At 38.4% G+C, this 27744-nt stretch overlaps 1 protein-coding gene across 12 annotated transcripts in view; it reads right to left on the bottom strand.

Annotated features, from left to right (window-relative positions):
- YAP1 (Yes1 associated transcriptional regulator) overlaps nucleotides 1-27744 on the bottom strand; it is a 125174-nt gene that overhangs the window by 46544 nt on the left and 50886 nt on the right. For all 12 annotated transcript variants that reach the window (XM_066371231.1, XM_066371268.1, XM_066371301.1 and 9 more), the window contains exon 3: nucleotides 20044-20159. In XM_066371231.1, the coding sequence (XP_066227328.1) occupies nucleotides 20044-20159 (116 nt within the window). The remainder of the gene's footprint in view (nucleotides 1-20043; nucleotides 20160-27744) is intronic.

Genomic DNA, 27744 nt, shown 5'->3' with positions numbered 1-27744 from the left:
CATAGATCTTACTGTATGGATGTTTGAATTCTTTTATCCCCTTTTCCAGATTTGAATATGAGAGTTGTTTCTAAATTTTGGGGCTGCTATAAATAATAGTGCAGGGCCCAATCCCTGGGGTTGCCAATGGGAGCAGCATCTCTACCACTCCCAGCTCCATGACTACCATCACACAGTGGTGACATCACATCTAAACCTCCAAAGTGGCTCTGTGTGCTAGGCACTGTCTGTGTTCCTATCATACAAATGAAACACCAGGACATTCACGGAGGTAACTTGCCCAAGGTAAAGATTTGAACCCAGGCAGTTTGACTTAAACCATAGAATACTCTGCTTCCCAAAGATATACATTCCCCAAAACTTATGTGGATGTTTCCATACATTAAATTCAAATCATTAAATGTAAATTCCATACATACATAAATTCAAAGTGGAACACTGACTTCATCCCTTTATATACAAGTTTAAATCATTAAGTATTTATCATTTAAATCATATATCAAGTATTTATCATATATAAGTCATTAAGTATTCAGTATTTCAGTAAAAACAGTAGACTTCAAAAATTAAGTTCAGGAAAATTTTCGCCAATACTTCTCTTATAGACCATAAACAATAAAAAGCAAACCTCTAAATGCACTAACTTTAGAAATGTATAAAGGAGAAACAAACCCAAGTACAAATAAACAGCGTAGCAAGTGCTGCCTGTTTTCTCACCATATTTCTAATTAAAGAATTAAATAACGTGCAAATGAAATAGAGTATGTACCATGTAATTAATTTTATAAGCACTCAAATTTACATATATCAGGAAAGACTGCTTTATATATTCATTTATGTCTTTCATTTAACACTGGTAAAAATATGGTGTTGGCCATACAGTTTATAATACAGTTGTAATATAAATAATACAATCAATAATAATAAAAGAATAAACTGTTTCTCACAACTGTAAACCTACTTTTGCCCAACCCTGTGTAATGTTATTGAAAGAGATGGTCCAAAATTGGATGTTTTCTTTATACACAAAGAAAGGTATGGCTCAAAGGCAAAGGAGTAAATGAGGAAAGATTACTTTTTATTTTTTAATAGCTTTAAACCACAACCAAATCCTCAGTATTACAAAAAGAAAACTGAAAAGAAATCCTCAACTTTAAATGTGAATTAAATAAAACAATACAGGTCTGGGCTTTATTCACCAGAAAACTTTTTTTTAACTTAAATAGTTCTTAAAAGAAATTCAATGACAATACTAAATAAACATGTTAAATTAAGCTAACTGTTGAATAACCACGAAAAGCAGAAAAAACAAGAGTGACACATTTTCTGAATCACCAAGTTGCACAGGCCATTGAAAGTCTGATTTGAGCATCTGTTTGGGCTACAGTGAAGAATGGAATAAAGTCAGAAGTTCAAGGGGCAGTCTGGGCTTCCCAAAAAACTAAATTTATAAGGAAACCAAAAGGATCGATGCCTTTGGAATTCAATCTATATTCCAGTTTTAGTGTGTCATGAATATAGAGTAGTAAAATGCAGTAAATGTAAGTAGCAATATTTTATTTATAAAAGATGATCTAAAACAGTGGCTCTCAAACTTCAGTAGGTTATCAGTCAAGTGGAGGGCTTGTTAAAAAAGAACTCCGATGCTTAGATTTCTAATGCCATCCGTTGGTTAGGGATTTGGCCTAAATAGTCTCATAATGTTGATGCTTCAGTCTAAGGAACTCACTGAGAACCACTGACCTAACATACTGAGAACTCTTCAACTGGTTCAGAACTGCTTCTTGAATCTATTGAGCTTACAGTGTGTGTTTTCCTCCAGACTCGACTAGGACATACCTGAACAGATCCATTCAATTGTCTAGCAGAGTGCCTGCTCCTCAGAAAGGACAGGAATAAATGCTGGCTGAAGTTAACACAATCAAAATGAAATTCAATTAAAATCCCTTCTTTATACACTGCTCACAAAAATTAAGAGGATCGGGGAATGTGCAGATACTCCAGTACTTCCAGCCCTGTGTATGGTACATTTTCACCAATGAAATTAAAGTTGGTTTTGCATCTCTTTTGCGTAATTGAACAACTCTGACTTGTTCGCTTTTCTGATGTTCTTGTTTAATAAAAAAAAAATCAAATGCTTCTTTTTTTATCACTTCATATTCATTTTGAAATATCCCCTAATTTTTGTGAGCAGTATATTTGGAAAACAAAATATTGTTTTATTCTTTCCATGTAAATTCAATTCCTCCATTAGTTGGTAACATGCAAACTGAAGGCACTGGGATAGAGCAAATTCTTTTATTCAGGAAGTCTCTATTGAGCCCCTACAACATTCAGGCAGCATTTCAGGCCCTGGAGACAGCAATAAACAAAACAGTCCATTTCATGGAACATATGTTCTAACCAGTAAGACAAACAGGTATGTACAATACAATACTGGCTAATGATCAGTGCACTGAAAATGGGGACAAAGCAGCATGAATGGAAAAAAAAAGAAAAGGAAATGGTCTTTAGAAATGTGAACTAATAATGGCTGACTTTAAAAGCTGAGACCCCCACACAATCCAAGTCCAAGCACGTGATCTGGGGCATGGTGTTCCAGTTAGGTGAAACACCAAAGAAGTCAGTATGGAGGGGACAGATAAGCAAGAAATGAGGTACAGTGGCCCATTTTATTTTTATCATCCAGACTCAAAAAGAAAACCTCCCATCATTCCTACCAATAAAAGACTGAGTGGGCCATACCTGCAGGGAAATTGTTCATATGAAAGGGTAATACCAATTTCTCCAAATTCATGGACAAGTCCAACCAGCAAGACAATAAACACTTCCATCCCATAGCACATTTACATACAGTTAAATTAGTCCTTTAGACATGGGAAAGATTAGGGAGTTTTTCAAGGCTGGAGTATCATACCTGACTGCCACACCAAAACAAAGTCTTTTTGGGAAAGGATTTAAAAAAAAAAAAAAGGCCCTGAATCAAGACTGCAGTGAGAAAGAGGCCAGCATCTCAATGATATTTAAGAGGGTGAGACATATGAATTAGGATAAGCAAGAGAGACTGGTAGGCTACCACTAAATTTATTCATAAATTAAAAATAACCTGTTTTTGGGGAAAATGAGTTTTATACTGGTTGAATGAAAACTTATCTACTAAGTGCATACTAATTTCCTTCAGTATTTTAAAAACAAACAAAATACTCCATGTTATAACATTGAAGGTGACTCAACATCAACTTCCTGCTCTTGCCTAAGGCCCCTCTCACATTAGTAATGACTAACAAACCATTTGCAATACTTAAACAAGAAAGTCTTGATTACATCACAAGTTAGTTGATCAACCTCTCTCTCTCACTTGCCCCACAATTCAGGAATAAAGAAGTCACCCCCAGGACACAAAGTTTACTAAACACACCCTGATGAATAGTTCAAATTACAGGATTATGAAGAAGTAATTTCCTTAGCATGTAAGAGGAGCTGGAAAAGTAGACGCAATAATCTTGTAAAAGTATCTAATTCTGATTAGTGTCAGTTTTTTGCAATTCAGGTCTCTTGTATAAAATATTTTCAATGAACTACAGACTGTTCTTACTATATGCAAAACACTGTTTGAAGTTCTTTGTAAGCAGATATTAACTTACTTAACAGTCTCATGGCATTGGTACTATTATTATCCCCACTTTACAGATGAGGTAACCAAGGCACAGAAAAGCTGCCCAAGATCACAGAGCCCAGGGTAGTAAGTGGCAGAGCCGAGATTCAAAACCCAGACAGGTCTAGCTCTCCAGAACCCATGCTCTTAAATACTACACAAAAAGTCGTGTTTTTAAAAATGTTTTCTATTCCTAGAACTTTCATAAAATCTCATAATTTCAGTCATATTCATGTAGATAACTTCTACATCTTTAATTCTTCTGACAGTGTCAACATTGGTCTTTCTTCTCCACCAACTGGCTCTCACAAAATATGTCCAAGATTTTGAGTGGGTTTTACTTTAAAATAACAACTGCATCTGTTCCTCAAATAAAACCTCAATGTAGACTTTTACATTGTCATGACTAAATTTTAACAGTAGCCCCCAAATCTTAAGCAACTGCAACATTCAACACTGTATGTGCCCCAAGATCATCTTTCTTCACCCTCCTCTGAAGTAGTTCTCTGACTCAGGGCTCTCCAAAGCCTACAGGAAAAATTCTCAGATCTTTAAAAGGTTATTCAAGGTCCTCTACAGACAGGCATAACATAGCACTGCGTAGGTCCCAGAACCATACCCCACTATCAGTAACCCTCCTTATTCAGTCCTCTTTTGGTCTTTCAAACTCCTCCTCCCCTCTCTTTAGGACGTCCCTGCAGGAACCCTCTACCTACCCTCCTTGCTTTGCTAACACCTACTCATCCCTCCCCAACGTGAATGCTACTTACTCAAGACGGTTTTGCCTACGGTTTCCTCTCCTATGCATTGAGTGCTTTCTCTTTACTAAGATGATTCCGTAACATTAGTAATTTAGTAATTCATTCCATGTTAGTCCTCCCAGCTACATGGCTTGTTCACTCCTGTCTTTCTAGTACAGGCAAACCTCATTTTACTGTGCTGCCCAGATGTGTTTTTTGCAAATTGAAGGCAAGACCCTCCACCAGAAAAAAGGTTAGGACTCATTTCACTACAAGTAAAGCGGAGTGGAACAGGACATATAGTATGATATATCTGAAGTCTGCTGTACTTATCAGTGTCATAGACTTTCTACAATACTTCCGCAGACATCCCCAAGGCCCCGCCCCTAGCCTGAACTAAATGGAGCATTAGAAACTATCACCAGGTCAGTTTGTGATACTCTGATATGCAGACTTATAATTTTTTAAATACACAGGAACTAAAACATATTCATCTGACTCTTTTGCAGTTTTTGTTTACAAAGGAATTTTCCATAAACATCTAAATTTCGTATACTTGACCCTGTAAGCACTAAAAATCCTTCATAAAGTTCTGCCCACATTACTTAAATCTTTAGGTAGATACTATGGAAAATGTCATGTATAGGGAATGTCACTAACATTTTTTGTGGCTTCTGTAAGATAAACATGGGACAAGTGTGTATAAATACATTTACTGAAGAAAAAGCAGTTTATAAAATCAAGTGTTGGTAAAAGAAATACAATTTCTCTCCTGGTTTCCATAGCAACAGAGTTATTCTCAGGGTGAAAATGGACTTAAAACGCATGCAGTTGTAAGTCACTATCTCAAGCTGTCATTTTCGTGTGAGAAACTACAAAGATCACAAATATACTGACAAAAATCTGCTTCAGAGAGATGGCCGGCTCATTTCTTGCTTTTCTCCTCAAGTTCAGGTGTTCTCCTATGTCTTACAGGTGGCTAGCAGATTCTTCTGCCAAACTACTAGAGCAGGGGTCCCCAAACTACAGCCCGCGGGTTGCATGAGGCCCCCTGAGGCCATTCTTCCAGCCCTGGTCCCCGCCGCACTTCCGGAAGGGGCACCTCTTTCATTGGTGGTCAGTGAGAGGAACATAGTTCCCATTGAAATACTGGTCAGTTTGTTGGTTTAAATTTACTTGTTCTTTATTTTAAATATTGTATTTGTTCCAGTTTTGTTTTACTTTAAAATAAGATATGTGCAATGTGCATAGGGATTTGTTCAGTTATTTTTTATAGTCCGGCCCTCCAACGGTCTGAGGGACAGTGAACTGGCCCGTGTAAAAAGTTTGGGGACCCCTGTACTAGAGCATGCCGATGGGCCCAACTCTACAAGGAACAGTGTAGCAGATTGAGACAAAACTAGCCCATACATCTGAAGTGCTTAGGCTGGAATCCTGCACTATACTCACTACCGTACTGTGCCCTGTTGGGCAAACCAGTGTGTTACAAGCGTGTTAGGCTTACTAGCTTGTACTTTGCCTGATTGGTGCATGAGCACAGGGCAGCACCACGTGTGTATAGTCTATGTAAAGCTGCAGGTGCCTGCCCTCAGGCGGCAGACTGTGGATTGCAGATTGCCTGCCACCATTGGGAGGGGCCATTTTTGCTATTGTATGCCGGAGAAGGGGTTCCTCCCTTACCCAGCCTGTTTGCTCTTCAGCCCTGAGAACAAGAAGTGGTTTTCTCTGCCTGCTTGCTCATCCGCTGTTGTGAGACTCTAATAAATGGAATGGCCCAGCATCCCCCGGCTCCCCAGTTCCTTTACTCTCTGCCCGAATCCAATGTGAACCTGCATGGCCATGGCCACCGGCCTTACAGCCCCCAAACAATGTGCCCATGCTCCCTTTATAGCAGATGCTTCGCTGTATCCTAGTCATTGGCCTCTACCCTCCCTTCCTGCCATCAGGCTCTAGGCTTGGAATAAACACTCCAATTTGTTTCATCTGGTATCCCCAGAGCTCAGCACCACCACTAAATACAAAGTTTGCTGAAATGAAATAAAGAAATTAGCTGTGGCAAGAATACACATGGATCTTGGTCAAGTCACAATCTCTCAGATCCTCAGATTGTGCTTTTATAAATGACAGATTTTTAAAAAGATAATATTTTGCAGGATTTGTATATTAAATAAGCTCTTATAAAATGATAAAGTGATTCACATGTATTAAGACACTTAGTAAAGGTTTTATTCCAACTGGAAATACTAATAAAAAATAAAAATAATAAAGTAGGTCATTAATGTTTCTATAGGTTTGAGTTTAGCATTCTAGAGCAGTGGTCCCCAACCGTTTTTGGGCCACGAACTGGTTTAATGTCAGAAAATATTTTCACGGACCAGCCTTTAGGGTGGGACGAATAAATGTATCACGTGACCAAGACATGTGTCAAGAGTAAGTCTCAGACGAATGTAACAGAGGGAATCTGGTCATTTTTTAAAAATAAAACATCGTTCAGATTTAAATATAAGTAAAACGGAAATAATGTAAGTTATTTATTCTTGGTACCAAATGGCCCACAGACCGGTACCAGTCCACGGCCCGAGGATTGGGGACCACTGTTCTAAGAGTATTCTATCTCTGTAGTCCAAGAACTAGCAGTATCAGCACCGTGTGGAAAGTTATTAGAATCTCAGGTTCCACTCCAGACTAATTAATCAGAATCTGCACTTTACAAATTCCCAGGCAATTCCTCCACACATTACACATTGAGAACCACTAATCTACAAAACAGAAAACTAGTAAGGTTCACTTGTTTTATTAAACTCCTATATAGCCCTGGCCGGTTGGCTCAGTGGTAGAGCGTCGGCCTAGCGTGCGGAGGACCCGGGTTCGATTCCCGGCCAGGGCACACAGGAGAAGCGCCCATTTGCTTCTCCACCCCTCCGCCGCGCTTTCCTCTCTGTCTCTCTCTTCCCCTCCCGCAGCCAAGGCTCCATTGGAGCAAAGATGGCCCGGGCGCCGAGGATGGCTCCTTGGCCTCTGCCCCAGGCGCTAGAGTGGCTCTGGTCGCAATATGGCGACGCCCAGGATGGGCAGAGCATCGCCCCCTGGTGGGCAGAGTGTTGCCCCTGGTGGGCGTGCCGGGTGGATCCCAGTCGGGTGCATGCGGGAGTCTGTCTGACTGTCTCTCCCTGTTTCCAGCTTCAGAAAAATGAAAACAAAACAAAACAAAACAAAAACTCCTATATAAAAGTACCCACCCGTTGATTCAATCTTTACCAGTACAGCAAAAGACCATTTCAATGGGTTAGTTGGCTTTAAAAAAGATCACCTTTGATGCTTTATAAATAAATGTCAATATAATTTTAGCCTTATGTTAAACACTAGAAAAGACTGCATAGTTAAAACTGTAAAAGGGCTTAGATTCAGACAGATCCTGGTTCAAATCTTGGATCCAATATTTATTAGCCATTTAATCTTGGGCAAGTCCCTTAATCTGCTTGATGATCACTTTCCTTATGTAGAAAATGGAGATAAATACTCTTCTCAATTAATTGTTCAGAAGACTAAAGGAGAAACTGTGTTTAATACAGGGCAGGGCTTACAATAGGTACTTTTTAAAAATCAGTTTCTACTCTTTCCTGGAATAGTTCTGCCATTTTATTGCAGTAATATATTTAAATTGCAAAACTCATGTAAAGGAAGGCAGGTTTATGAAAAAATACACCTGGGCCTCAAACATGAAAGGATAAGCTAACAAAACCAGGGAACCTGTAGAAGGTTTTCCCTCCCATAGGGGAAGGACCCTAGAGAAGAATCATATTTTTGGTGGTCTCCCAAATTTTTCATTATAAAGCTCAAGCTTCTTATTTGATCACAAAAACATTTTCTGTGAATGCCTTCAGTCTCACCTCTCCTCCATTCCACTCTATACAGTGCTGGGGTTTTAGGCCTCAGTACTCTCTCACATACTGACTATGACCTTTACCTCCCCTTTCTTCAGCAAACTCAATTCCTACTCATCTATGAAAATTCAGGTCTTAAATCCAACCACTTCTCACCATTTCCACCTCTACTACCTTGGTCCATCCTTTCCTCTGAATTATTGCAACTGGCCCCTAACTACTCTCCCGACATTTAAAACATTAGGCCCTGGGCAGTTGGCTCAGTGTTAGAGCATCAGCCCAGCGTGTGGAAGTCCCAGGTTCAATTCCCGGCCAGGGCACACAAGAGAAGTGCCCATCTGCTTCTCCACCCTTCCCCCTCTCCTTTCTCTTTATCTTTCTCTTCCCCTCCCACAACCAAGGCTCCATTGGAGCAAAGTTGGCCCAGGTGCTGAGGATGGCTCCATGGCCTCTGCCTCAGGCGCTAGAATGGCTCCGGCCATTAGGGAGCAACGCCCCAGATGGGCAGAGCATCGCCTCCTGGTGGGCTTGCCGGGTGGATTCTGGTCTGGTGCATGCGGGAGTCTGTCTGCCCCTCCCTCTGCTTCTTACTTCAGAAAAATACCCCCACCCAAAAATAAATAAAAATAAAACACACTCAGATTATATTGCTGGCATGTTTAAAACCTACAAGTCTCTGAATAATATGGCTTCCATGCTAACTTTCACCAACTCTGTTATAGCTGCAGTGGCCTCTGCTGTTCCCCAACATGCCTCAGTACCTTTGAACTGCCTGTTGTGTTATGCATGGAACATTCCTCCCCTTTCCCCCAGATATCTGCATGACAGTTCATTGAGATCTCTGCTCAAGGCATCAATTACAGAGGCCTTTACTTTAGAGTTTATTTGAAATATATCCCTTTAACAGGTTAGGTTTATTTTTTCTCTTTCTATTTTAACTATCTAACATGTATACTTGTTTATATTCTATATTCTCTTGATTTAGAATAGTGCCTGGCACATATTAAGCATTTAGTATTTGTTGAGGGAATAAATGAACCACTGGCTTTTTAAAGATGTCTTCTCTACTCTCCCAACTACTGATTCCATATTCTCTCTCTACTTTCTCAGTACTTGATATTGTCATACATCTATTGTTACAATTATATGGGGAAAAACTTTTAACTTGATTCCTCAATCCCCAATCCCCATGGTCATTACAGTACCTTGTACAAAGTAGCGCATTTTCATGGAATAAATGATTTAGAAAGGAAACCCTTCAATTGACTCAAGGTAAAACTATGAGACTTTGTGAAAAATCATTTCTGTGTTTGCCTTTTATAGCTGAATGAACTTCCTAGAGAAAAAGGCCAAGTATAAGCTCAAGAGCACTTTCTAATATGCAACTTTGCAAACTTTCTTCAGTGCAACTTGAGTCTTTTAAATTTTAACTTAATAGCTTAGAGTTTTAGTACATTGATAAAAGATTAGCTTTCCATTAAGCTCATTTAGACTTCACGATGTTCAAATATAGCCTGACCAGGTGGTGGCACAGTGGATAGAGTATCAGCCTGGGACACTGAAGACCCAGATTCAAAACGCCAAGGTTGCTGGCTTGGGTATGGGGCCATAGACATGACCCCATAGTCACTGGCTTGAACAAGGTGTCACTGGCTCAGCTGGAAGCCCCTGGTCAAGGCACATATGAGCAAGCAATCAATGAACTACTAAGGTGCCACAACTATGAGTTGATGCTGTCTGTCCCTCTCGGTCTTTTTAAAAAAAGAAAAAGAAAGTTGAAATATAGCAATGAACTTCTGTTAAAATTTTAACCTAAAGTAAGTAGGTTTTACTATCATCTTACCTTATTGACATCAAAAGAAAATATTTTGGAAAACTGTCTATTATTGCAGGATTTTTTTCATTTCACTGATGCTGCCTATATATGGTAGTCTATGAATATAATTTTTAAAGAATTAGCATCTCAATCTTTCACACAAATATTCCTCTTATGAGTCATACAGCTATTATAGCAATAGTGTAACCAGAAGGATTTAGAAATCGGTGGGAAAGACAAAAATAATATTCTAACACTTATCAAGAGAAGAAATAAAACAGGCATTTATTTGGTTCTTAAATGTACACAAATTGTAGTCTCTTTCTTTCCTCTGTATTCCAAACCAAAGTTTTCAAAATTCCACAAATAGTCACAGAAGAAAAGTTGAACAGGGACACTTCTATTTTAAGGATCACTAATAACTTATTTTTACTAAAAGAGCTGGTGGTAATGATTCTAATTTATCAAAAAAAAAATTTATAGTCTATATATAATAATATCCTTTTACTCTTTTAGGTTAGTTTATTGGTTAAAATAATGGAAATAAGCTTGCCGTATTTCCTCACATATAAGACGCACACTTTTTTGAAAATTTGGGGTCTAAAAACTGGGGGTGTCTTATACAGTGTTTGTAGATTTTTTTACTTGCATTTCACACTTTTTCGTGGTTGTTTTTGCGCTCATTGTTGAACAGTGATTTGTCATCAGACACAGATGACAACCTAATGGGAGTTTTGACAGTGATGAGGAGTTGTATGAATTTTATGATGAATAAAACTTGAGTTCAATAATTTTATGCAATACATTTTTTTTTTTCAAATTTCAGGCTTCAAAATTAAGGTGCTTCTTATACAGGGGAGTGTCTTATACATGGGGAAATACGGGTATATCCTTTTCTTTGTTAGGTTCAGGTAATGACACTAAAATCTTAGTAACTTACAGAATTCAAATTTACTTTACCAAATGATTACTTCAAAGATTAAAAAACATATTTGTGCTCTAAGGTTATTCTATATATCTTTTCTTGCTTTAAAAGATAATCTTCAAAACAAGCTAACAAGATAGGAAACAATCAAGCAGATAACTAAATATATGAAATCCTCCTCCCTATCACATTTGAGATTTAGATAATTACTCTGGATATTATAATTCTCAAATTGAAATAATATTTTTAAAAATGGGATACTATAAAAAATACCAATATGAAGCTACTGAAAAACCAAATAACTTTATACATCTACCTTTCAACAACATTAATTTGGGTTTCTTCATTAAAGGAATAAACAAATGAAAACTTTAAAAAATGTAATAGATTGTACTCGCCAATTGTTTTGCTAATATATTTAGGGAAAGAGGAGTGTCTTACTGGGAGTTCATTTAAGAAGCCCAGCTGAATAACTCAGCATAAAGAATAAAACTTATCAGCCAACTAATAGTCCATTTGCCAAATGTTGCTGCTTTGCCCAGGTAATCTTTGTTTTAATATTATTTAGAAAATTTTTGTTAAGTTAAAAATCATGACCAGATTCAGTTAACATCAAAAGTGATCCCCAGGAGAGAGAGAGTGAACTGCCCTCACAATCAGAGTAAAAAGGCCATTAGCTGCCCTTATACGAGTGGTGCACTTCATTAAGCAGCAAAGTCAAGAAGCCATTACTATATTAAAAGGTGCTACGGCTGCTAAGGCATCAATGAATTTAAGAAAGACTTCAAAAGAACTCTAGTACTGGAGAAGATATAACAACTGCAAGCTAACGTCATTTGCAACTTGATTATTCACATTAAATTATTTTTCGCTCCATAAGGCGCTTCCCCCCAAAATAAAGTGGAGGGGGAAATGCCCATGTGTTTTATGGAGCAAAAAATATGGTATTTTATTAAATATTTTAACACACCATTTGGTTCAGAATATTTTTTTCTTATTTTCCTCCTTAAAACCCTAGGTATGTCTTATGGTCAGATCAGGTGCATCTCATGGAGCGAAAAATACGGTATTTTTTTCTATTTCACAAATAAGTGAAATAGTTCTTCACAGTTTCTACATTTGCAACTTTTGTTAAAGTGAAATCTTTTGGTCCATATTTTTAAGCAAAAAAACAAAAACGGCTCTTGTTTCTACATTATTAACCATTTTTCAGGAATGTAATCATCAAACAAATCAAGAGTTACTGTGTAAAATAACTGAATTTCCTCCGATATTTGTATACTAATGTTTGTAGCAGTATGATTCACAATGGCCAAAAGCTAGAAGTAACCCAAGTGGTCCATGGATGGAGGAATGTATAAACAAATGTGGAATATGTATACATACAACGGAATATTAAAAAAAAAAAACCCAAAACAACTGAATTTCTTAAAAATTAGTTATATTAATTCTGGATTAATATGCTTTTGCTTTTTACTATTATCCCGTTTCCTACAGCCATCTTTTCTTAATTATCTAAGTTTCCAGGTGAGAAAAAAAAGAAATCAGCAATTTTGGTACAAAAAAGATTCAGGATAGGAGCTTGAGAGTAACTAATAAAATGCAGTCTCTTACTGTATTCATTGCTCAGACTTTGGACTTGGTTACAATCTTATTTCTGTAAATACTGTTGCTATACTTCAGTAGAGCCTTGTCCTATATATTCTGACTTTAGATTGACAAATAATTTCTAGTTTATAGTAATCAAGAACTTTTAGAAGAATCAGAAACATTATGACTCATGTAAATTCATGTAAATGTAGCCCCAAAGACAACATGGTATAACAGATTTTCAAAATCATTTTAAGTGAAGAAACAGTGGCTACCAGTTCATACAAACTGATTAAATTGTAAAGTATCAGATCAGATCACATTACTTGTCTATTACATAAGCATTATACCAAGCACTCTATATTGTTAATAATAATTCCTAACTATGCGCCACTCACCTATTTAGTCATAGTCACAACAGCCATGTAAGTTCAGCATTATATTATTGTTACCCCCATTTTCCAAGTGAAGAAACTGAGGCACAGGTAGGAAATTTGTCCAGGATCTTCTCAACAGTAAGTGACAGTAGTGGGATTCTAATCCATGCCCAGCAGACTCCCAGAGCCCATGAGTCCCTTTCAATTCACTCCAAAGGTGAAAAGTAGAATTTCAAATTTTGTGAATAACACATCAAGTAGAAAATATCATCTCCTAAAACCTGATGTCAGCTTTCTAGCTTCTCACACATCTCAGCCCTTTTCAGTGCTTTTCAAAAAGTTAAAAACCTTTACACTTACCTTTTTCCTGTCATTTTTACATTTCACATCTCTCTACCTGTTAGTTTTTCTTGGTAACAAGTTCTCTTTCCCATTTGATCCTTTGTGCTCTGATGAGATAACACAAATCAGGAGTAACAGAGCAGGCAAACATTCAGGCAGCTCCATACTACCCTGGTTGCTTCTCCATATTTCCCCCACTGCAATGCAGGTATCAGCACATTTCTCCAACAGGTACCATCTTTCTCCATAAAAAGGGCATTTTCACCTATCTTGACTATTTCCTAGGAATTCCCAGGTTTATAGGGAAATTTTAAAGGGCTGCATTAGCAGGATTTAGGCATTAGTAATAAAAAAAAGGCCTGACTTTAAAACATAATAATAATAAATCCCTTAAAATGTACTGGTAACAAGACATTTGACTTTTAGATTGTTATCAGAGGCACTTTTTTTTATTTTTTTTATTTTTCTGATGTTGGAAACGGGGAAGCAGTCAGACAGAATCCCACATGCGCCCGATCGGGATCCACCTGGCATGCCCACCAGGGGGTGATGCTCTCCCCATCCGGGGCATTGCTCTGTCGCAACCAGAGCCATTCCAGCACCTGAGGCAGAGGCCACAGAGCCATCCTCAGCGCCCGGGCCAACTTTGCTCCAATGGAGCCTTGTCTGCGGGAGGGGAAAGAGAGAGACAGAGAGGAAGGAGAGGGGGAGGGGTAGAGAAGCAGATGGGCACTTCTCCTGTGTGCCCTGGCTGGAAATCGAACCCGGGACTCCTGCACGCCAGGCCGACGCTCTACCACTGAGCCAACCAGCCAGGTCCAGAGGCACATTTTTAAAAAGCAGATAATTGGGTTAGCTGATTTTGTTTAACTTAAATTACGGCTTATGATTTTTAATGTTCTTGAAGCCTTTGGTGTCAAGTTATTTTTGAATTAACACAGTATATTTTCTTGACTTATTGTTGCTACTAAAAAATTTAGTATTGCCCTGGCTGATTAGCTCAGCAGTAGAGTATTGGCTTGGTGTGTGGAAGTCCCAGGTTCGATTCCCAGTCAGGGCACAAAGAAGAAGAGATCATCTGCTTCTCCACCCTTCTCCCTTCCCCTTCTCTCTTCCTCCTCCCACATCCAAGGCTCGAAAGGGTCGAACAAGTTGGCTCCAGGCACTGAAGATGGCTTCCTGGCCTTGCCTCAGGAGCTGAAAAATCTCAGTTGCAGAGCAATGGAGTAATGGCCCCAGATGGACAGAGCATTGCCCTTAGGGGGCTTATTGGGTGGATCCCCCGTAGGGGTGCATGCAGGAGTCTATTTCTCTGCCTCCCTCCCTTTCTGCCTCTCACTTAATAAAAAAATAAAATTTAGCATCTTCACATAAATAGAGCTGGTTAAAGGAAAAGTACTTTAAAAGTACTTTTAAAGGCTGTGAAGTCAATAAGCTATAAGTATAATATACATTTAATAGATCTTCTAAAGGCCAACCACCTCAAATAATTTAATAAAGTTTATATATTATTATATATTTTAATGTAAAGTAAAACAGAACCATTATTCTATTAAATTATTCAAATTACCTTTTATTTTATTTTCCTCCCCTTTCAAATTCTTTTCACAAAGTTCAGTCATTTACTTGCTAATAAATGAACAAAGAATACAGTATAAATGAGTCTTCTTTATAGGATCTAGTGAGTCTTGCCTATAGAACTCTTTCCAAGTGTACCTTTAAGTGATTTCTCAAATATATATACTTAGAACTGGGGCAATTACAAGTTACAGGTCTCTAGTCTAGCAATGAAATCCATCCTTTCAACCTCATATTTTGAAAAATTACTTTTAAGACCAAAGTACACTGATCATTTTTGCTAAACAGAATTAGGCTGAATTAAAGAAATAGGATTTCACAAAATCTTAGAGTTGGAGAGAATCATAAAAGATCACTCAGTCTCACCGGACATTAAAAAGTAGGTCCGGAGAGTCAAGAGAAAAATGACAGTATTTTAAGGAACGTGGTCTGATTAGAAATAATTAAAACAGAACACAATCCTGGACTCAAATAGTTGAATGATAAGTCTTTAAAAATAGCAAAACTAGAAAGTTCTTCTTAAACTAATTAATGGTAAAGATGTAAATCAAGCTGCACTTAGTTTCATTAATCCAGTAAAGTGCTTCAAAAGGGCCATGTAGCTTGTTTTCATCTATACTAAAGGCTTCAGATGAGCAGTTTTGGAAGGCATTCCCTTCAGGGTGAGAAGTGTCTGTAGATACCCTGCTTAACTGGAAGCCATGTGCCGCTTGTTACAGTAAATGCCCTCGAAATTTAACTACCCTCACAAATCTCCGTCCTCCCTATCTCCAGATTCTAAAAACTCCCTAAAAGATTATTTTACAAGCACAGAGAGCATCACTTTGTTACTTTTCTCAAGTAGAAAATCCTGATGGCAAGAGATCCTTTTCTCGGCCCTGGCCGGCTGGCTCAGTGGTATAGTGTCGGCCTGCCATGCAGGAGTCCCGGGTTTGATTCCCGGCCAGGGCACACAGGAGAGGCGCCCATCTGTTTCTCCACCCCCCTCCTCCTTCCTCTCTGTCTCTCTCTTCCCTTCCTGCAGCCGAGGCTCCATTGGAGCAAAAAGATGGCCTGGGCGCTGGGGATGGCTCCTTGGCCTCTGCCCCAGGCACTAGAGTGGCTCTGGTCGCGACAGAGCGAGGCCCCGGATGGGCAGAGCATCGCCCCCTGGTGGGCATGCCAGGTGGATCCCGGTCGGGCGCATGCGGGGGAGTCTGTCTGACTGCCTCCCCGTTTCCAGCTTCAGAAGAAAAAAAAAAAGAGATCCTTTTCTCTCACAGTTACTGAGAAGCGTGCTGTGTGTGTGCTTCCCTGGAGAAGGCACCACCTGCAAGCACCGTGGGTGCTTCCCAGGCAGGAAGAGAGCCCCAGGTTGCAACCTTATTAACATGACATTGTGGGTGTAATTTTACTTGAACATGAGGTATATCAAGATTACAGTTCCTGTGACATTAATTCCAAGGCATTTCAACACCATGCAGACGTCCTCTATTTACTCTCAAATGTCCACTGAAATGAAGAAATGGAAGACAACAACCTCATGCATGCAATTCAGAGTAAACAGAGGCATTTACTATAAAGATGTTCTCAACAGCCAACTTGATTTGGTAGTTAAGTCCGAATTTGTATTTGTGAACAAATTTAGAATCCACACTTGAATTTGCAATATATATAAAATACTTAACACTTTACTCTCATTTTGAACTTCTGCTGACTCATTTTCTTTTTTGCAATCGGTTTCTGTTTGTTGTTTTTTTTAAGAGCTTTTTGGTTTTACCGTAAAACCAAATCATACTTCCCATTAAAAACAATGACTTCTAGTGTCCTCTTTAAATATTCTTTCTAAGGTAGTGTTCATTTTATTAGATACAAAATCTCCTTAAACAAACATCATGCCCATACCCACCACCTTCTATAGAAAAGAGTTCTCCAGTGTTATCTACTTACTTATATTTTAAAAAATATTTTTGATCGATTTTAGCAAGAAAGAGAAAGACAAAGAGAGAGACAGAGAGAGGGACATCGATATGTTCCTGTACATGTCCTGACCAGGGCTCTGGCAACCTCTGTGCTTCGGGGATGATGCTCTACCAACCGAGCTACCCAGCCAGGGCTACTTACGTATATTTTAAAGTAGCATCTCCAGGGCATTACCAGATCCTATCCCCTCTGTTTCTGAGGCTTTATTCTCTGCCACTTATCCTAACCCTGGTCACATGTATAATAAGAGCATGGGTGCTGGAACCCCACTACCAGAGTCTGAATCCTGGCTTCTACCATTTAAAAGTTGTGTAACTTGGGGAAAGTTACTCAAGTTTTCTCATATGTGAAGTAAAACTAATAACAGCACCTAACTTAAACAGCCATATGAGTATTGAATAAGATGGTATCATATAAGCCTAGCAGAATGCCTAGCATATGAAAAGGGCTTCTGATTATTTAATACATTCTACTATCACTCAAACATGTTCAAGTTTCTTTGGGGTTGGTTTTTTCCATTTCAAGTCCTTCCTCCAACTCTGTCTCCACCTTCTCTTCCTCCTTTCCCCCTTCTCACTCCTAACCCTCTATAGCAGTGGTTCTCAATATTTCCGATGGCTTTAGGCGACCCCTGTGTTTTGGTCGCTCAACCCCCGCCGGGGTCGACCCACAGGTTGAGAACCGCTGCTCTATAGCATGCTAGCATGAGTCTTCCCACTCTACTCAAACTGTTCCTGACAAAGGCACCTCTCTTTACTAAATACAGCTGTTTCAAATGAAAGAAAAGTTATAAGGGTGAGTAAAAAAGTAAAAGGGAGTAAGAATTACAAATTGCCAGTTATAAAATTAGTCACGAGGATGTAAATAGAACATAGGGAATCTACTCAGTAATACTATAGTAACTATGTATGGGGTCAGCTGGGTACTAGATGTATCAGGGTGACCATAAGTTATAGAAATGTCTAATCACGATGTTGTACACTTGAAACTAATATAATACTGTATATCCACTGTAATTGAAAAATAAATGAATTTTAAAAACATATCCATAAGTTAAGCATGCTTACTAATTTATATATGCAGATTATAAAAACACATTTCATATTTTACAAATAAAATACAGAGTAAAATAAAACATATACAAATATTCTAAACCCCCCAAGACCAATTTGATATATATTTTTTACTTTAAAACATAAATTTGAATACAGATTTCCACTGACCATTACCACTGGAAAATTTACTAGGAAAAAACAAAACTATGTTCTAAAAGAATCACAACCATTCCAGATGCAAAATGCCTAATCTCCCAAAATAAAATTTAAATTAAAGAGTTACTTGTTAGGTATAGTTTTAGATGGAGCAGACAAAATGAATAATTTCAATCATCTTCTTTGCACTATGAACACAATGAAGCTTTCACTACTTGTATTTGGAAATTTGATAATAAGAAAAATAGTTGCCAAGTAAAAATATGTCAATAAATATATATTTGCATAATTTGTTGCCTTTAAACTTTTTAAATTTAAGTTAAATGTCACATATAAAAGAGTCTGAGAATAAGTAAAAGCATTCATATTAAAATAAGCTAAAATGGAAGTTTTAAAAATTTACTCTTACTTCTCATGAGTTTATATAAACAAAGTTTATGACAAGGAAAACTCACAAACTTTGCCTAGATTTTCATTTTCATCTTTTAACCTTCTAAAAAAGTGTTTAACCCACTGAAAGGAAGAGTAGAGTTATGGAATAGCAGAAACATTCTAACACATTGGCATCATCTTCAGGTGCAAAGGCATTTCAAATTCTGTGAATTCTCAAGTCAAGAAATCCTCTTGTCAACTAATTGTACCACCCTCCCCACTTCCATCAATCCCCTTCCAAAGGCGGCTGCTGTTTAAGAAAACCTACAGTGCAGCCCTGGCCAGGAAACTCAGTTGGTTAGAGCATCATCCCCAGATATCAAGGTTGTGGGATCAATCCCCAGTCAGGGCACATACAAGAATCAACTAATGAATGCAGAAATAAGTGGAACAACAAATTGATGTTATTCTCTTTCTCTCTTCTTCTCTCCCTCCTTCCTATAATCAATCAATAAAATATTTTTTTTTAATATTAAAAAAAGGAAAACCTATAGCACAGCTCTAACATGTTGGTCAGTCTGCTGGACAGGAAAGATGTATAAGCTGTGAAGAAGAAAGTCCTCAGGGCTACTAGGGCTGCGTTCCCATCTGTGCTTTGAACCAGGGCACCAGACAAAGGAAGTAAAGTAGAGGAGGCAGGGGAGCTGGTCACAAATACAGCCCAAATGCTCCAGTCCCTGATGGCAAGCCTGGGGTCACATCTTCCCAGAAGAAGGGGCACCTTATTCTGATATGCACAAGATGCATAATAGGGTAGCTATGGACTCAGGACCACATAATAAAAAAGAAAGAAGCCAGACAGTATCTAATTTACAAGGGAAGAAGAAACTAAGCCTTTACTTACTACCTACTATATACCAGAACTGTAATAAAAGCTTTACATATATTATATTATTTCCTTTAATATCTTCTTCTTTATAGGAAGGGCATTGTCACTCTTCATTCTGTAGTGAGAAAAATGGCAGGTTTAAGTGAATTGCCAAATAAGAGGCAAAAAAAAAAAGATTTATAATCAGGTTTATATCCTGTGAAAAAGGTGGAAATGTGTTCAGTAACATGTACTAAACCTAAAAAAAATGGCTTGGGATTTATAAATTGCTAACTTCCAGTTAATCTCAAGGTAGAAAAAATACCTGCTTTAAAAAGTAGGGGTTTGGAACACCATAGCTTGTTCCCATCCAAACTACAAAAGGGGGAAACCTTCAACTTTAGGACCTCAGACAAAGAAAAGCAGAAGAAAATGCAAGCATGTCAAAATTAACCAAACTAGGAATTTGAGATACTCATTTCAGAACTGACACTTTAAAAAGTCTTGGCTTTTAGTCACCAGCCCCTTTACATATTAATGACTAAACAATGCTTTGGCACATAGCATGTAATTTTAAAATAAAGTCTCTCCTATGAAACTGAATAGAAAATAACCATCTCCCACGATACAGTTTCCTTAAAAGAATAATTACTATTTTCCACAGCAAGTTTTACCAATGCACAAGCATTACTTGGTGTGGTCTAATTACAGTGTCTCACTCACCTGAGGCCGAGTTCATCATGTTCTGCTGCACTGGTGGGCTGGTGGGGGCTGTTACATTCAGCTGGGACAGCATGGCTTTCCTGGGGTCCTGCCAGGTTGTTGTCTGATCGATGTGACTGAGACAAAACAAACCAGTGCATTAGATAACAGACACCAGGTCCTAAAAACAACAATCTCACTTATCAAAATAGGATAGATTATATGAGCTAATAGGGAAAAGTGTCTAAACTAGCTCTGCAAAAGTGTATGGTCATGACATCTCACTGCTCCTACCCTTCCTCCCTTCCTCTGCAACCGTTTTTTTTTTCATCCTTATTATCATTCAACTTTCACTTCTTAGGTCTTACACATGTAAGATTTGAAAAAGCTATGCCTGAAGCTTGACTGGTGGTATGCAGTGGACAGAGCATTGACCCAGGATGCTGAGGTCCCAGGTTCGAAACTCCGAGGTCACCAGCTTAAAGCCTAAGGTTGTTGGTTTGAGCAAGGGGTCATTGGCTCGGCTTGAGCCCCCTGATCAAGGCTCGTACAAAAGCAATCAATGAAAAACTAAAATGCTACAACTATGAGTTGATGCTTCTCATCTATCCTTCTTCCTGTCTCTCTCGTTAAAAAAAAAGAGGAAGAAAAAAAAGCTATGCCTGAAATTTTAAGTGAAGGGAAACCATTTTCACTTACTAGACATTATACCCTTCTACCTTCTAATTGAAAGATAAAATCTAATTTATAAATTAATCACCTTTGACTGGGGTCATATGACCAAAGCACAAAATTTGCAAGGGATGTTTTTTCTTCTAAGAATGCCAGTTAATATAATTTTACACCTAAAACCCTAGGTATAAAACAAAAATACTAAGCCTTATTATAAAGCCAAAACAGAATTAAAAACTTAATATGTAAGTTTTATTGTCTCCTGCAACTGTCAAAAGCCTTTGTTACTTGCTAAACAAAACATTTAAACATTTTCTACATACACTTACATTACCGCAAAATATCTTAGACATATGCATATAGACTTCTTCATCTATAAAAACTAGGATGAAAACAGCTAAAGATTCTATGAAATGTAAAACTACAAGGCACCTCGCACACTCTCTGGTATATAAGTATTCAATAAATAAGTTTTCTTCTAGCAAATGTTTCAATGAAACAACTAAAACTATTTTACACATGAAACTACCTAAGAAATCCTGAAAATATAGCCAGAGAAGTACTCAAAGAGTTATGCAAGGTTTTCTTCTGTATAATTTAGAAAAACAAACACTTGAAAGCTAGCTAACATCTAATGATAGGGATTGGTTAAATAAATGTTTACTACGATGGATTATAATGCAGCTATTGAAAATATTTTAGAAGAATACTTAATAACATGGAAAATATTCATAATACAGCTTTTTAAAGTTGGCTATAAAACAGTATGTACAGTATGAGGCTTATTGTTTAAGTATGTGTATGTACTGAAAAGCATATGAGGACAGACATCAAAATGTAACTGTGTTTTCCTCTAGATGGCAAAATTACAGACCTCTGCTTTATTAGGTTTTCTTATTATGAAATGACCACAAACTCATATTTTTGAAGCCGGTGAGGGGGGAATGGCCAGAAATAAGATTTTTTAAAAAACAAAACAAAACATCATTTTTGGTATGGCTGTTTAAATTTGAAATCTGAGTTTTCTCTGCTTGAATCAGCCCATGATAAATACCCATGTAAATGGTTAGAAAATGACACCCTGTCATTTTCTTTCCTGACATGGAGTTAGACTGCTATCTTCATCAATAACATTAACAATAGTACAGTAAGAAAAAAAAAAAGGGATCACAGACTGGCTGTAATGGACCAAAAATATTACCTACTGGAGATGGGAGAAGAATTCCTCTAAGTCCTAGGCAAGCAGAAAAGGAATAAAAACAGGAAGGGAATAATTTGGAAGATGTGTACACCTGGGAATGACAATGGTACTTCTCAATTCAGCACTTCCTTTTTCCCACTAGTCATATATGCTTTTTAGCACTAACTAGCACTAGCATTTGCTCAGGTCTAGACAGTACAGGCAAACCCTTATTCAAGTCTTACTATGTAAGCACCTCATTACAAAAGATCAAGTCCCTACCAAGCCCGTAAGAACTTATTGAAAAGGAATAAGTTCCTTTTCAATCCTCCCTATGCGCCACTGAACAAATGAAACCACAAAATGTTCTCTAGATCTACAGTGCTTCTCATGCTTATAGATAGAAAGCAATACACATATGGTAATTAATAGTCATACTCAAGGCAAGAATTTAAAATCACCACAACCAAACTTTAGAGAAATATTTTTCATTGCTTGCAACCAGGGAAGGATATGGCCAGTGATTCGTAATTACTGGCTCTCAAATTTCAAGGAAATCATATGCCTATTCCTTACCTCCAGTACTTTAAAAAAAAAACCAAGTATTTGTGAGGGGTAAAGAACAGAGGGGTATACCAGAAACAAATTCATAGTTCTGACTGCTGAAGATATTCTACACAGCTAATAGTTGGGTTTCTCTAAAAACTAGCCAATTACATAAATCATATTAATCTATTTATAAGTAGAGCTCCACCCAAGAGTTTAGAAAGGCTCCATTCTGAACCACACGAATCTTCCCAAATATTGAAGCCAATTTATAAATCTGTTCTTAAGGCTTCTTTCTCCTTTAAATAAATTAGGGTTTTTAATATAATACAGAGTGTGTGTGTGCATGTGTGTGCGTGTTTTCTGAAGTGAGAAGCGGGGAGGCAGACAGACAGACTCCCGCATGCTCCCCACTGGGATCTACCTGGCATGCCCAACAGGGGGCGATGCTCTGCCCATCTGGGGCACTGCTCCATTGCAACTGGAGCCATTCTAGCGCCTGAGGCAGAGGCCACGGAGCCATCCTCAGCATCCGGGCCAGCTCTGCTCCAATAGAGCCTTGGCTGCGAAAGGGAAAGAGAGAGCTAGAGAGAAAGGAGAGAGGGAAGGGTGGAGAAGCAGATGGGTGCTCCTCCTGTGTGCTCTGACTGGGAATTGAACCTGGGGACTTCCACACGCCAGGCTGATGCTCTACCACTGAGCCAAACGGCTAGGGCCCAGGGTATATGTAGTTTTACTGCTCTCAAAAGATTATTTTGCTGAAATGACATAAATACAAATGCTAAAATTTCTGCCCCTGAAAAAGCTGTTGAACCTCAGTAAGCATCTCGGAGTTGTACTATGTGACCTCAGCTAATGCCCCATTTATTTAAAAAATATCTACATCTCTTTAAGAAATAAAGATGCCATTATCTAAACTGTCTGACTATAAAAGCACACAACCACTTAGATGCTTCAGAAAATGTGAAATAAAATTAGATTTTTGACTTCACTTTATAAGATAAACCATAAAATCTAAAAAATCAATTTGCAACAGTATACACCAAAATGCGCAGCCTTTATTTTCACAAGAACAAGAATCTTTATAAAAATATTTCATGCCACAAAAAAGCATTTTTGTTAAGACTAAAAAACAGTTTGCTAGTCGCACTCTTCCGCCAATATATATCTGCCTGATAACATCCCTTACACATCCTTCTGCTCTTCGCTCAAATGTCATTTTCTTAGTCGGGCCTTCACTGGCCCTGCCATCTAAAATTCACCCTACCTCGAGTTCTAAACTCTGCTTTGCTTTACTGGTACTTGATACTTTATGATTATCTAACATACATTTTACTTATTTTGTTTATTTCCTCCAACTCATATAAGGTCCAGGGATATTGGAACTTTTCTTCATATTACTAACTATGTATCATATATCTTCAACAATTGCAAAAGTGCTTGACAAATATTTGTCAATAAATTAAATTTTTTTTGCCCTAAGAACATCAAATCTTCTTTTCCCAATGTCCTTGTAGCCCTGCTAACTTTACCAACACTCACTCCCACCTCCCAAAAAGTAAATTATACAGATGACAGATCCACTAGGATGACACTGGCAAGAGCAGTGGCATGACAAGGTAGTCTAGTGAACAGGATGAAAAGAATCAGACAAATTTAGTTGTGTAGAGGGGAGGAAAGCAAAAATGCAACTGAATGCATATGAGTTTTTGTTTGTTCAAGAGGAAGAGACACATGTTTAAATGGAAATAGAAACAGAGTAGCTGAAGGTGTGTAAGGGAATGCTGAAGAGTTAGTCACACATCAGCTGGCAGGAAGAGAAAGAATGCAGACATTGCTTCCACTGTACAAGGAGGTGAAATAGAATAGGGCAGAAGCAAATAATTTTAGTGGCTGGTTAAAGCTGAGTGATTTTCAGTGTAACTTCTATTCTCTTAACAAGCAGTATAACATTAAGATGATTAACGAAGCTGGTAATATTAGTATCTTGCTTATACACACAGAAAATTGAGGGACTTGCACAAAGACACACATCCTGTACACAAAAGGACTGTGCTTAGTACACAAGATTTCTGAAAACACTTCCTGTACAAGACACATATATGAAGAAGATGATACTACAACATGTAAATTCTTTGTAATAACTTTGAATAACAAATACATTGCAGCCCTGGTCAGTTGGCTCAGTGGTAGAGCACTGGCCAGCATATGGACATCCCAGGTTCAATTCCCAGTGAGGGCACACAGGAGAAGCAACCATCTGCTTCTCCATCCCTTCCCCTCTCCCTCTATCTCTCGCTTCCTCTCCTGCAGCCATGGCTCGGTTGGAGCAAGTTGGCCCTAGGTACTGCAGATGGCTCCATGGCCTAAATAGCTCAGTTGCTGAGCAACAAAGTAACAGCCTCAGATGGGCAGAGCACCGCTTGGTAGGGGGCTTGCTGATGGATCCCGGTAAGGACGCCTCCCTGCATCTCACTTGAGGGGGAGAATATATATATTCATAAATGCTAAGAGGGAATAGAATAAAGAAGCATGGGTATTGAATATTTAATAAAAGATACCAGAACACTGTAAAACACAATTCCTATTCCCATTAGATCAGGGGTCAGGAACCCATGGCTCACAAGCCAGATGTGGATCTTTTGATGGCTGCATCTGGCTCGCAAACAAATCTTTAATAAAAAAAAGAATAACATTAAAAATATAAAACATTCTCATGTATTACAAATCCATTCATTTCCTACTGCTCATGTTCATGGTTGCGGGTGGCTGGAACCAATCACAGCTATCCTCCGGGACAACATCAAATTTTTATTGGATTATGTGTAACATACACGTGTTGTTGTGAGGTCAGGAAGTAAACTTTCCTCCTTTTAATCAAGTAGTCAGCTAGCTAATTGCAGAAACCCTTTTGACGAAGAAGATGGCTAAAAGAAAAAATGATGAGGAGTATTGTACTTTTCAGCAGGAATGGACAGAGGAATTCGCCTTTGTGGAGAGAGCAGGTTCTGCAGTGTGTCTAATATGCAATGATAAAATTGCATCAACGAAACGGTCAAATATAAAGCGGCATTTCGACACATAGCATACTAAATTTGCATCGAAATATCCAGTGGGGGACAGCAGGAAGAAAGCATGTCAAGAGCTACTGTGCAGAGTGCAAGCTAGTCAGCAGCAACTCTGTGTTTGGACCAAACAAGGTGACTGGAATTCGGCGAGCTTTGCTGGTGCTTTAGCAATTGTGAGAAATGAAAAGCCATTCACAGATGGGGAGTATGCCCAAACATTCATGCTTGGTGTTGCCAATGAACTTTTTGACAACTTTTCAAAGACAAGATAATCAAACGAATAAAAGACATGCCTCTGTCGGCAAGAACTGTTCGCGATCGTACCACCATGATGGCAAATCAAACTGAGGCAACACAAGTGAAGGACATAAATGCAGCACCATTCTGTTCTCTTGCTTTGAATGAGTCAACAGACATAAGCCATTTATCCCAGGTCAGTGTGATTGCAAGGTATGCTGTCGGTGACACACTACCTGAGGAAAGTCTTGCTGTTTTGCCTATGAAAGAGACAACAAGAGGAGGGGATTTATTCAAGTCTTTCACTGAGTTCGCTAAAGAAAAAAATCTACCGATGAATAAACTTATTTTGGTGTGTACTGATGGTGCTCCATGCATGGTGGGGAAAAACAGAGGATTTGTAGCACTTCTTTGTTAACATGAAAAGAGACCCATCCTAAGTTTTCACTGCATCCTACATCAGGAGGCGCTTTGTGCTCAGATGTGTGGCGAGCAGCTTGGTGAGGTGATGTCGCTGGTCATTTGGTAGTCAACTTTATTGTTGCCTGAGCTTTAAATGATCGCCAGTTTAAAACACTGCTGGATGAAGTTGGGAATAATTATCCTGGTCTGCTTCTGCACAGCAATGTGCATTGGTTGTAAAGAGGGAAGGAGGAGGTGCTCAGCCGTTTCGTGGCTTGTCTGAGTGAAATCCGGACTTTTCTTGAAATGAAAAATGTCAAGCATCTGAGTTAGCTAACACTGAGTGGCTCCTAAAGTTCTATTTCATGGACATGACTGAACATCCGAACCAGCTCAATGTGAAAATGCAAGGTGTTGGAACAAGCAGTGTTTTCATTTGAAAACAAGCAAAACTCCTCATTGCCAACATTGAAACAGGTCATTTATTACACTTTGAAAAACTGGGAGAGTTTAAAGATGCATGCACAGCAAGTGACCCTTCTCAACATCTTGATCTCCAGCAGCTAGCGGGCTTTACATCTAATCTCCTGCAGTCATTCAAAGCACGCTTTGGAGAATTTTGTGAGTGCACTCATCTTTTTAAGCTCATCACCCATTCACACAAGTGTGCAGTGGACAGCGCCGACTTGAGTTACATCCCCGGTGTCTCCATCAGAGATTTTCAGCTACAAGTTGCTGACCTGAAGGCCTCAGACATGTGGGTGAATAAGTTCAAGTCACTGAATGAAGATTTGGAAAGACTTGCGTGACAGCAAGCAGAGTTGCTAAGCAAACACAAGTGGGGAGAAATGAAAAAACTTCAACCCGTGGACCAGCTGATTGTCAAAACTTGGAACACGCTTCCCGTCACATACCACAAACTTCAGCGTGTGAGTATTGCTCTATGTATGCATGTGACAATGTTTGGCTCTACGTATGCATGTGAGCAGTCTTTCTCACATCTAAAGAATGTTAAGGCCAACCTACGATCACGTTTAACGATGGAAGTCTCAACACCTGCATGAAGCTTAACCTTACCACGTATCAACCAGACTACAAAGCCATCAGCAAAAACCATGCAGCACCAGAAGTCGCATTAATGGTAAGAAGTACTTTATTCATCATTGGTTAGCAACAGCATAACAACATTATTAAAAAGAATTCAGAGACTTATTATACTTTAAAAGTGTTGGTCTTATATAAAATGCACACATTTACTTGTATTTAGTGTTAAACATATTGTATGGCTCTCATGGAATTACATTTTAAAATATGTGGCGTTCATGGCTCTCTCAGCCAAAAAGGTTCCCAACCCCTGCATTAGAGTATAAGCTTCTTGAAGGAGGTACACCTAGGAGAGAGCCTGGAATATAGTAGGGCTCAATAAATATGTGCTGAATTGAATAAATATTAAAGCACTGTGCATTATTTAAGAATGTAATGACTAAGAGTTCATATTCATGCTAATCTAGAAAAGCATTACAAAGAATTTTATCACTCTGATTCTCAGAAATGCCAAATTATAGATAACAGAATAAAAATATACTGACCAAGGAGATAAAAGAAAAAATTATAAAA

This window comes from Saccopteryx leptura, chromosome 1 (assembly GCF_036850995.1).
Source record: "Saccopteryx leptura isolate mSacLep1 chromosome 1, mSacLep1_pri_phased_curated, whole genome shotgun sequence".
Classification (NCBI taxonomy): Eukaryota; Metazoa; Chordata; class Mammalia; order Chiroptera; family Emballonuridae; genus Saccopteryx; species Saccopteryx leptura.
This window is presented reverse-complemented; position numbering and strand designations above follow the sequence as displayed.